This window comes from Schistocerca cancellata, chromosome 2, assembly GCF_023864275.1.
Source record: "Schistocerca cancellata isolate TAMUIC-IGC-003103 chromosome 2, iqSchCanc2.1, whole genome shotgun sequence".
NCBI classification, from domain to species: Eukaryota; Metazoa; Arthropoda; class Insecta; order Orthoptera; family Acrididae; genus Schistocerca; species Schistocerca cancellata.
The window spans coordinates 418,848,377-418,861,169 of NC_064627.1; the positions used below are offsets into that span (position 1 = coordinate 418,848,377).

The 12,793-nt window shown below is 38.2% G+C and overlaps 1 protein-coding gene across 2 annotated transcripts in view; it reads right to left on the reverse strand.

The window, feature by feature from the left end:
• Positions 1 to 312: 312 nt before the first annotated feature.
• The window catches only part of LOC126161866 (DNA repair protein REV1), a 117,357-nt gene continuing 104,876 nt past the window's right edge, over positions 313 to 12,793 (reverse strand). For both annotated transcript variants that reach the window (XM_049917982.1, XM_049917983.1), the window contains one exon: positions 313 to 1,052. In XM_049917982.1, the coding sequence (XP_049773939.1) occupies positions 890 to 1,052 (163 nt within the window). In that variant the 3' untranslated portion in view covers positions 313 to 889. The remainder of the gene's footprint in view (positions 1,053 to 12,793) is intronic.

Genomic DNA, 12,793 nt, shown 5'->3' on the forward strand with positions numbered 1-12,793 from the left:
TTTCTTCTCTTTTAGTAAATTCCACATATATCACTGGTACATGGGATAAACTGGACAAGAAAAGTGAATGATTAAACTAGCAGCAAATTTCATCCAACTTTGAGAATTATTGTTTACTAAAATTAATATGAATTGTATTGGTTCACAGCCATTGTAAAATTCTTGAAGGAAATCATTTTCCTGCATAGGTTGTTCTTTTATTTTGAAATAAACACTTTACTTCATTATTTGGAAATTTCACCCCATTGGGTAATATCAATAAAAATTGTTATGCTTACACCATGTTATATTCCACACATCCGTGGGGAAGGGGGAAGCAACACATGATAGTGCTTCTCATTAGAATTTCACCTAACCATAGTGAGTGCAAGCACAACTATCCAAAATACGAAGTCCATATGTACAACTGAAAAAGTGCCAACTTAAAATGTGACACTATAACTACTGAAACGGAAACACATGAGACAGGGTCTGCATCTTCAAATCATTACATAATATTTATTTCAAAATGAAAGAACAACCTATATAGGAAAATAATTTCCTTTACAAAAGTATAATTTTGTAAATAGAGTAGTCTTTTTGTCAGCAGGCTTTTGTAGCAATCTGTCATAAATGGTAAAAATTTTGAATTTTTATGTCAGGTCATACTCTTCAATATGAAAGATTTTATCATCAGGTTGGATGATCCATTTTCAAAATAAAGCAACGAACAGAGCACTGCTTCAATTGGTAGTTACTGAGTTTTTGTATAAAAAATGAGCCACCAAATTCTATTTAAAAGAGATTATCTTTATTTAAAACAAAGGGTGAAAATAAGCATTCAGACTAGGACATTGATACATATTGGATGGATCCACCTCCTCCTACCCCTATCCCCCTCACACTGGCATTAAGACAGGTTATTACTTTTGTTTGTGCATCCATCTTCACACACAAAATCCTTTGGTAATTTCAGTTTCACTTTGTATATTTCTATTATTACTTTCTGCACGCCTTTTAGAATACCAAGATAGGCATTTTGCCACATGCAATTTTTTTTCCTGGATACGCACCTGAAAAGAAAGATAAACACCATATCAACGTGAATCAAAGTTCTTAAAATTACATGCTTGTTTGGGCTGTAGCTTGGGCAACATTCTTATGCAGTGACCTATTTGGACAATTCTCAAGTAACCACCTGCTAGGGAATTTTTCCTACTTTCTAAATGCACACAAGGGCTATTCTGTCTTGAGTAAGAACACTGCCTGTAAAATGCAATTCTATGAGGTCAAGTTCTGACTTGCTACATAGTTTTAACCTGTAAAGCAGTTTCAATATGAATATTGTTTGAAACTCTATCAATAGTATTTTCATTTTCAAAACTTAACAACCTGTCAAAGATTGGAAAGCAAAGGGCACATGACAGTGCACTTATTATCACACATCTAAATCTGTATGCATGCAACAAGTTAATGTACAGCATATGTTCCAAAATTCCACACACAAAAATGGAATTTTTCTGGAGTTCATACCTCGGCATGAGCAACTTACAGTAATGGACTAATGGGTGTGAGCAAGTTACAGTTACGAGAGCTCTTGGGAGTGAGATGTGAGCTGCATGTTCAAAGGAGTGCAAATATGTTTGTGTGGGAAAGTTTTTAAAGGCGTTGAGGAAGCCAGAATGATGCAGCTGGTACTCTATTTTTCTGTCAGCCTTTTAAATGGGAGCATTTTTCCACTCGTAAATACTGCATTTAAAAATGTGCAGATAAAAATGGTCTGAACATCAGATCATAACTGCCCCACAATCTCTTCTTAGTCTCCTTAACTTGACAAAGATTTACCTCAAGTGGTCACCATTTTAATCGGCACAATGGTGGAATGGACCCAGCACTGGCCTTGTGGATCATCAGTGACAATATCAATCCTTGGCATTCTCCTTGACCACAAATTTGCAGGCTAATGCACTTTCCATATGGTTTGTAACATTGGGGAAAGTGGGTGTGTTCTTATAAACTGCAGATTTACTGTTACCATTAACTGAAGTGAGTAAGGTTACAGAGCTAGTATGTCTATGTCTACATGATTACTATTTGGTGCACAATTAAAAGGCCTTGGAGATGGTTCATAGAACTACATGACAGTGAACATTTCTCCTTACACTGATAGGCACTAACAGAATATTTTCACATTTGGGGGAGAGAGTTCATTATTGATATTTCATGAGAAGATCCTGCTGGGAAAAAAATAACACACTTCTATTTTAATGATACACAAATTGGGGTGGCTGTGGTACATTCTCCCCTCTTTCGCAATAATATAAAACAAGCTGTCCTTTTGAGGTTTTTCGATGTCCTTCATCAATCCTAGCAGATGCGGATCCCATACCATACATCAACACTCCAACAGAGGGTAGACAAGTGTAGTGCAGCTGTCTCTTAAGTAGAACTGATGCATTCTTTAGTTGTTCTGCCAATAAAATGCAGTCTTTGGTTTGCTTTCCCCATACCATTATCTACGTGAGCATTACAGTTTAAGTTATTTGTAACTGTGAGCTGTAAATATTTAGTTAAACTGATGACCGTAAGATTTGTGTAACTGAAACTTAGTGGACGAAGTCACACTTTTCATTATTTAGAGTCTACTGCCATTTTTTCACCGTATCTTCTCTCAATCATTTTGCAATTGGTTTTGACTGTAAATGACAGCATCATCTACAAACAGTCTGAGTGCTACTCCAGTTGTCTCCTAACTCGTTCATATAGACCAGGAACATCAGAGGGCCTACAACATTTCCTTGGGGGTCCCAAAATATTACTTCTGTTTTACTCAATGACTTTCTGTCAATTACTATGAACTACAACTTTTTTGACAGATAATCATGAATCCAGTAACACAACTGAAATAATACTCCATATGCAAACAATCTGATTTGAAGTCACTTGTGAGTTATGGTGTCAAAAGCCTTCTGGAAGTCTAAAAATATGAAATCAATCTGAGATCCCCTGTCGATAGCACTTATTTTCTGAATCCGTGTGGGCTATTTGTCAACAAATAATTTTTTTCAAGGTAATTCACAATATTTTAACACTTCATGTGTTGTAGAATCCTGCTGCAAATCAGAATTAATGATCTGGGTCTGTAATTCAGCAGATTACTTCTATTTTCTTTATTGGGTACTGGTGTGACCTGTGCAACTTTTCAATCTTTAGGTATGGACCTTTTTCCGAGCGAGTGGTTGTATTTGATGGTTAAGTATGGAGCTATTGTATCAGTGTACTCTGAAACAAACCAAACTGGTATACTATCTGGAGTGGAGGCCCTCATCTTTACTAAGTGATTTAAGCTGCTTCACTACCTTGAGGTTGCCCTTGATTCAGATTTTTGAAAACCCTGTTTAGTAGCTCTGCATGAGTAGCACAGCCATCGGTAACATTACCATGGCTATTGCACACTGAATTTATTGATTGTCTTGCCACTGGTGTACTTTACATACAAGATTTCAAGAGATGAATTCTGTTTAGAAAACTATCATAGAGCACCTCGCATTGAAGTCCGCATTGGGTTTTGAGCTTCAGTAAAATGTCACCTATCTTGGAGATTTTTTCATTCTTTTAATATTGGTATAGTTTTCCTCGTTGTTTCCACAACAGCGTTCTGACCTGTTTCGTGTACCATGTGGGATTACTACCATCTCTTATTTATTTATTTGGTATATCTCTCTCGATTGCTGTCAACCCTTCCATAGTCAGATTGGAGACTGTCTCTTAGGAAGGCATCATGTGAATTTTTATCTGCTTTTTTAAACAGCTATATTTTGCATTAATTTTGATAGATTTAGATGTTAAGCTATTCAATCCCGCTACAATGACCATGTGGTCATTAATCACTGTATCCAACATGATGCTTCCCCTTTGCTCAGGATTATTTGTTGCAAAGAGGTCAAGTATGTTTTTGCAACCATTTACACTAAAAGTTCGCTCCAGAACTAATCATTCAAAATCATTTTCAGAGAAATCATTCAGTACAATGTTGAATGGCATTTCATGTGTACTGCCAGTTTTAAACATGTATTTTTGGTAATATATTGAGGGTAGATCAAAATAATCACCAACTACAACCGTATGAGTAGGGTACCTATTTGAAATGAGACTCAAGCGTTCAAAAAACTTTTCAGCAACTGTATCAGTTAAGTTGGGGATCAGTAAAAGGAAATAGTTATTAATGTATTCCTGTTGTCGAGTATAACTTCTACCCATACTAACTCACAGGAACTATCTACTTCAATTTCACTACAAGTTAGACTACTACTAACAACAACCACCATACCACCAACTGCATTTCATATATTGTTTCTGAACAACCTTCTTAACTCCGGCTTTAGCCAGCTTTCAGTACCTGTAACGATTTGTACTTCAGTGCTTTCTTTTGGCACCTGAAACTCAAATATGGGAGCATTTTCATATTTATTTTTTTGAAAACCTACACCCTTCTTGAAAAATGCAAATTTCTTCATTTGCAATCTATTTGGATAAACTCCATATAACGCCAAGGAATATTCAGATTAAACTGATGTATCTCAAATCCTTCATTTCTTCAAGACAGTTTAAGAACAGCAATATCACAGTATCTTCCCATGCTCTAGAGACTGTCTTATAATGTGAAAGAGATGTTTATGACTTGAACACATTTATGTTCCATGCTGAATTTTAATTATCGTCACCACAAGAAGAAAATGTAGTTTATCATATTTGTATTTTCTCATTAACTGTGTATGTAGCAGCATGATTCTGTCCGTATATTTGAACTTAAAGTACCATATTTAAAATTTCAGTTCTTCCAAAAGTTTATACACACCAGGCTGTGCTTGACATGTGTTTGGTGTTGCTTTACAAATCTAAAAAATATATATATATATTTTATGGCACCTGTCTCATATTCTGTTGCTTTGGCCACCTGTGATCCTATAGTCTTCTGAATAGAAAAATGAAAACACTCAATGCATTGAAGGGTGAAGCAGAACTGGCAGATGAAAATATAGTAAGAATACAAGTAACTTATCAAATCTCTGAAATTATTAATAATGGCATTGCATATTTTGTTTCTAATAAAATAAGACCATTTTTATCAGATTTGACTTGACTGATGAGATTTTTAAGACAGGTTCCTCACAGTGGCATGAAAATGAAAAAAATCATTAACGATCTACACATAGTTATTAAACTGAAAATAATAAATTCTAAGAAATTGTTTACAAAAAATGAGAAACAGAAACAGTACGTACTTCAGGATGTATCTGTTTTGCCATAAGTTTTCAGACCATAGAGAGACAGATTTTATCAAAAAATAAAAATTTTTAAAAGAGAATGTTATTTTCTCACCAAATTTGCCTCCCAGATGTTACAGTAGCTTCATATAATTTATCATCAAAGTTAATACAGTAGAATGAATGATTAAGTAGAAACCAATAAAGTTATTCGTTAATCAGCTACTTTTGTAGGATATTTATTGAGATAAAGATTTTTACACATTCAGAATGAATTTTTCATTCTGCAGCAGACTGTGCACTGGTATGAAAATTCCTGGCAAATTAAAACTGTGAGCCAGACTGGGACTCAAACTCAGGACCTTTACCTATTTTGGGCAAGTCCACTACTGACTGAGCTACAGACAAGGAAATCATAGAAACTTAACCTGTATAGTGTATTAATAATAAACTATCAACAACCTTTATCATTTTGAGCTCCACAGTTGATTGATGCTAAAACTAACAATCATTGTGAACCACCACAGCTGTACTGATTCATATTTATTGTGTCACAGCCAATTTTGTTCATTAGACCATGATTTAAGGTGTTTATCTATAACATTAGGGACATCTTCATTTGCACTTTTTGCCTCTAATGTTACAAAAGGCAACTGGACCTGAGAAATACGTTAGTTTGGGAATTTTTGGATGCTTACAAAAGTATATTTTCATAAGTTACTGGTACAAGTGTTTTGGATATGTCACTTATTTTGTAGCAAATTACTGTTTATGGGTCACAGTGCAGCCACACAATAAATCAACCCTGAATATCAATACAAACAAACGTGCATTTTTGAGACTTTTCTTTGCATAATCCAAGAGCAACTTTTAGCAAATCAGTTACTGCAAAAGATTTTCTAACTAACATATTCTATTACATCTAGTTTTCGATTAAAAGAGGAGCTGCCCTATATGTTATCTGCTTTTATTGTAAATTAACTCTGTTTTCGAGTTTGCTAACAACTATAATTAACATAAATATTTAGTACACTAGTAATTTTTCCTATATGTTTTTGTGTTGCCTTAATAGAAATCTCTGTGTACCCGATTTAGTTCTTATAGGGAATTAGCAACTTTTTAGCTCAACAGATTAAAAGACAATCAGTGGACTTAAAGTTACTTTTTCAGTGCCTTGTAATACATTGCACCAGCCAAAATACAACCCACTGTGTATGCTGTTCTCAAACATTGGATAAGTTGGTTGATGTTCGTAAGCAGCTGGAAATTGCCCTGATTTGACTACTGTCAAAAAATTGGCAGTGCCTGCGAATCACGTGTGACACCTGCAGCAAAAGTACCTCAAGTACCGTCCTCTCCTGTGGATTCTGTCTCCTCTGCAGAAAGCACATGATTTGTCATTACCCATCCAGTTGACTGAGACTGGCATGTCAATGGTAAATCTGGGCATCCAGTACAGGATGGATGGCGACTCAGGGTGTTGTATCACTCCCCTTAATCAACAAGTCTGATGGGCTACCTTTCACTGAAACTGAGCCAATGGGACTCACTTCACCTGTTTTGGAGAAACCTGTTTTGCCCGGTGTCAGGAGGGGGCAAAAGCAAAAGGGTAGGTATCTGTTCATTGTGGGCAATTCAAATGTACAGCAAATGATCCCTTAGGGAAAAGGCAGTAACGGACAGGAAAGAACACCAGATGCACTCTGTATGTATGCTTGGGGTCCTCATTCACCATGTTGAAGAGGCTACTCCAGCAGCCACTGAGGGAACAGGATACAACCGACTGCAGATTGTGGTGCACGTTGGAACAAACTATGGCTGTCATCTGGGCTCTGAGCTCATGCTTGGGTCATACCATTGACAGAGAGAAGGTTGAGAAGATCTGCCTTGTGCATGGAGTTTCAACGAAACTCACAATTTGCAGCATTGTCCCCAGAACTGATCTTGGCCCTTTGGTTCTGAGTTGAGTGGAAGGACTGAACCAGAGACTTCATAGGTTTTGTGACAAGCTAGGCTGCGACTTCCTGGACGTTCGCCATAGGGTTGAGAACTGTAGGGTCCCCCAAAATAGCTCAGGTTTGCACTATCCATCAGAGGCTGCTACATAGGTACCTGACTGTATGTGGGGTTTGCAAAAGCGATTTTTAGATTAGGCAACTCTCCATCCAATCCAGATAACGATAGCTTTAGGAAATCCAGAAGTATCAGTGTAAGATCGAAAGAAATACCTCCAACAAGTGAGAGTATTAAAATCCTAGTAGTAAACTGCCAAAGCATTAATGACAAAGTGCCAGAATTTGAAGTGCTTATGAAAAAACAGTGCAGCTTGCATGGTACTAGGTACACGAAGCTGGATAGAACCAGAAATTAACAGCAGTGAGATTTTTGTAGAAAAGTGAAGTTTATATCGAAAGGCTAGGCTAACGGGAAATGAAGGTGGGGTAAGGTAAGACTCGGTATCAGGGGTGGGCATAAAGAGGTAATTGTATCATTCTATTGCCCACCATACTCTTCTTGTGATGTAACAGAAAACTTTAGAGAAAACCTCAGTTCATACGCATGCAAGTTCCTCGATCATACTGTAATCAATGGTGGAGACTTTAGTCATCCAACAATTGGGAAAATTATAGTTTTGTTAGTAGCTGGCGTGATAAGATATCTTGTGAAACTAGACTAAATCCCTTCTCTGAACGGATAGTCAGGAACCCCACTCATGATGGAAATATATTGGATCTATTGGCAACAAAAAGACCTGACCTCTTTCAGGATGTCCACATTGAAAATGGTATCAGTAACAATGACACAGTTCTGGCAACAATGATTGCCAAAGTACAAGGGACAATTGAATCAACCAGAAAGAAATATACTAGATAAAAATCAGCAGTGTCATATCTCAATGAGAAACTTGAAACTTTCAGCACGGGACAGGAATATGTAGAGGAAATATGGCTCAAGTTTAGAGAAATAGTTGATCCTACACTAGATAGATATGTACCCAGCAGAACAGTTCATAATCAGAGGCACCCTCTGTGGTATACACTCACTGTAAAGAAACTTCTGTAGAAACAGATGTTAAACAGATGTTAGTGCATAATAGGTGTAAACAGAGAGAGAGAGAGAGAGACGCTGAATGAAACGCGTTTGGCCATCAAGAGAGCAATATGCGATGCCTTCAATGGCTACTGTAGCAAAATATTGTGCAATAATCTTTTACAGAACCCAAAGAAATTCTGCTCATACGAAAAGGCTGTTAGTGGCACCAAAGTTAGTGTCCATTACCAAGTGAAAGAGAGGAACTGAAATTGATGGTACCAAAGCAAAAGCTGAAATGCTTTACTCCATTTTCAAATGTACCATTACAAAGGAAAACCCAGGACAATTGCCCCAATTTAATCCTCATACCACCAAGACAATGAATGAAATGAGTATTACTATCAATGGTGTTGAGAAACAGCTGAAATTGTTAAAATTGAACAAAGCTCAAGGCCCTGATGGAATCCCTGTCAGACTCTATGCTGAGTTAGCCCCTCTTTTAGTTATAATCTATCATAGATAACCCTTAAAAAAAAACAAAAAAACCATGCCCCATTCTTAGAAAAAACGCACAGGTCACACCCGCCGAGAAGAAGGGTAGTAGATGTCGTCCACAAAACTACCGTCCAATACATTTGGCATCGATTTGTTGCAGACTCTTTGAACATATTCTGGGCGCAAACACTATGAGGTATCTTGAATAGAATGACCACCTCAATGCCAACCAGCATGGATTTAGAAAAAAAACGATCATATGAAACCCAACTCGCACATTTCTCACATGGCATACTGAAAGCTTCGGATCAAAGCAACCAGGTAGATGCAGTACTTCTTGATTTTCAAGAAGCATTTGATCTAGTACCGCACCTACGCTTATTGTCAGAAGTATGATCATATGAGGTATCAAGTGAAATTTGTGACTGGAGTAAGGATGTCTTCTTGGATGGAGAGTCATCATCAGACGTATAAGTAATTTTGGGTGTGCCTTTGCTGTTCATGTTGCATATTAATGGCCTTGCAAACAATACTAATAGTGTAATCAGGCTTTTTGCAGATGATGCAGTTATTTATAATGAAGTACTATATGAAAGAAGCTGTATAAATATTCAGTCAGATCTTGGTAAGAGATTGGCAACTTGCTCTAAATATTCATAAATGTAAAATTTTTCACTTCACAAAATAAAAAACAAAGTAACCTATGACTACAATATCAATGAGTCACTGTTGAAATTGACCAGCTTCTACAAGTACCTGGATGTAACACTTCGTAGGAATATGAAATGGAATGATCAGACAAGCTCAGTTGCGGGTAAAGCAGGTGGCAGACTTTGGCTTATTGGTAGAACACTAGGGAGGTGTAACCAATCTATAAAGGAGGTTACTTACAAATCACTCATATGACCCATTCTAGAATATTACTCAAGTGTGTGGGACCCATAGCAGATAGGACTAATGCGAGATACTGGATGTGTACAGAGAAGGGCAGCACAAATGGTCACAAGTTTGTTTAATCTGTGGGAGAGTGTCACAGAGATACTGAAGGAATTGACCTGGAAGACTCTTGAAGATAGACGTAAACTACCCGAGAAAGTTGATTAACAAAATTTGAAGAACCAGCTTTGAATGATTACCCTGGGACTATACTACAACCCCCCACGTATCGCTCACATTGTGATCATGAGGATAAGATTAGAATAATTACTGCAAGCACAGAGACATTCCAAAAATAACTGCTGCAATGGGACGTAGCCTCTGCCATGCACCTCATGGTGATTTGCAGAGTACAGATGTAAAGGGGATAGGCAAAATAATGTGAAAAGTGGTAGTAACGGGATGGTTGTGTTTGACAGTCAGCAACGCGGGTAAGGCACTTGTCACGCTGAACAGTGAATGTTCAGTGTGGATTAAGAATCAATGCAGGTTGTTCATGAGTAGTGCACACTTCGTATTTGCATTCAGAGGCCGAGGCTGACATGCAATGAAAGACCTAACAGAGTTCCGAAGAGGGTAGATTGTGGGAGCTCGATTAGCTGGAGCATCAGTAACCAAGACAGCCAACTTATTGAATGTTTCAAGAGCAACTGTTTCAACAGTCATGACAGCCTACACAAAACATGGAAAGACCTCATTGTATAAACGTAATACTGGATGCAAATAAAAACTAAATGGCAGAGATCATCAAACGCTAATACGAATAGTGTCAAAGCAACACAAAACTACTGTGGTTGAAGTGACTTTGAGACCCCAATCCTACCAATACTGTCTGCCGAGAACTCCATAAAGTGAATATTCATGGATGCGCTGCTATACTGAAACCATTAGTGCCAATAAGCAACAAAAAGAAGTGTAAAACATGGTTTCAGGAGCATAAGCCCTGGATGGCTGATCAGTGGAAACACGTCATATGACTCAGTTCCTCCTTAACTGCTGATCTCAGGGTGAGGCCAAGCACAGCAAAAGTTAGGTTTGGCCTTAGGTTTGAGGGTGATGATGTTTGGTTTTGCTGGGTGCTCAACTGTGCAGTCATCAGTGCCCATGGTTTGAGAGTGATGTGAGTCCTGAAATCCTTTGACACCTTCAAACCTGTCAAAAATAGGGGACCAAACTCACATCAAAAGTTACTGGAATGGAATAGCATTGGAAGAGAGATGTACAAGCGGAACAAGACAGGAGCGAACGCATTGTGCACTACCTGTGTATCATGGCAGGTTTGTCTGCCAGGTGCAACAGGTCATATGCAGATCACTGTTTATACTAGCTCCAATGACAGATGCCATTGGGTGTCTGAGAGAATACTTTATGGATACCAGCCAATGTGGTGAAGACAGCTAACCTCATTTGTTGGAAGTTCAGAACGCCCATTGATTTACATTCTGGGAACTAATCAGTGTTGTTTGCTATTAAAAGAAGTGGAGGGTCTACACCAGGGGTTTTGGTTCTACAGTGGTCCCTCAAATAGTGCTTCACGGTGATGGTACAAAAGAGTTGCTCTGGATAGGTCAGGTGTGCCTATACACTGGAAACACCTGATATGGTGGGAAACTTTCTTTGAATGCAGATGGAGATATCAAAATGCCTGTCACATGAGAAACCAATTATTAAAAATTATCATGCGTGTATTCTGATAACATTATAACACTACTTACTAAGTTATTTATTATTCCCCTACCCCACCTATCCTGTTGATAACAGTGACTGTAACATATTACTGAGCTCTGACATTGGTTGAAACCATATGTAAAACGCAGAGAAATTTTCAACAAAACATGGAACATATATCAAAAAATAGATTGGTGCCGCAGAAAGTGAAGGTTTATAGCAACAAAAAGAAACAATAAGTCTAGTGATGTCCTAAATGAATCCAAGTGGGGCACTCATATGGAAAAGAGTAACCTGCAATGGTGGGCTTTTATTAGTAATCAGATGTTTATACTGGCTGTCACATCCAGATACATCACTTACAGAGTTGAAGACAGGCTAAATTTTGGTAGCACAGAAACACTTAGATCATATGGTAAAACTTGGGGATTATATTAATTCTCCTTATATCAGATAGGAAAAGTAATACTGAATGGTTTATAAGTAAACTGATTTGAGCATCTACTATGACAATTCACATGCAAGAAAAATATTTTAAATCTCTTGGCTATAAACAAATCTGAAGTTTTGAAAGTGTCACCAAACTGGCAGGTACCAGAGATAATGATGTTATACGAGGGCAGTTCAATAAGTAATGCAACACATTTCTTTTCTTGGCCAATTTTGGTTGAAAAAAACCGGAAATTTCTTGTGGAATATTTTCAAACATTCCCGCTTCGTCTCATATAGTTTCATTGACTTCCGACAGGTGGCAGCGCTGTACGGAGCTGTTAAAATGGCGTCTGTAACGGATGTGCGTTGCAAACAACGGGCAGTGATCGAGTTTCTTTTGGCGGAAAACCAGGGCATCTCAGATATTCATAGGCGCTTGCAGAATGTCTACGGTGATCTGGCAGTGAACAAAAGCACGGTGAGTCGTTGGGCAAAGCGTGTGTCATCATCGCCGCAAGGTCAAGCAAGACTGTCTGATCTCCCACGTGCGGGCCGGCCGTGCACAGCTGTGACTCCTGCAATGGCGGAGCGTGCGAACACACTCGTTCAAGATGTGTTCTGAAGTGTATTGTGCTACTCTTCAGAAATTGAAGAAATGACTTCAGCGTGTTCGTAGGCACAAAAATCTGAACGAACTTCTCCTTCATGACAACGCAAGACCTCACACAAGTCTTCACACCCGAGAGGAGCTCACAAAACTTCAGTGGACTGTTCTTCCTCATGCACCCTACAGCCCCGATCTCGCACCGTCGGATTTCCATATGTTTGGCCCAATGAAGGACGCAATCCGTGGGAGGCACTACGCGGATGATGAAGAAGTTATTGATGCAGTACGACGTTGGCTCCGACATCGACCAGTGGAATGGTACCGTGCAGGCAAACAGGCCCTCATTTCAAGTTGGCGTAAGGCCGTAGCATTGAAT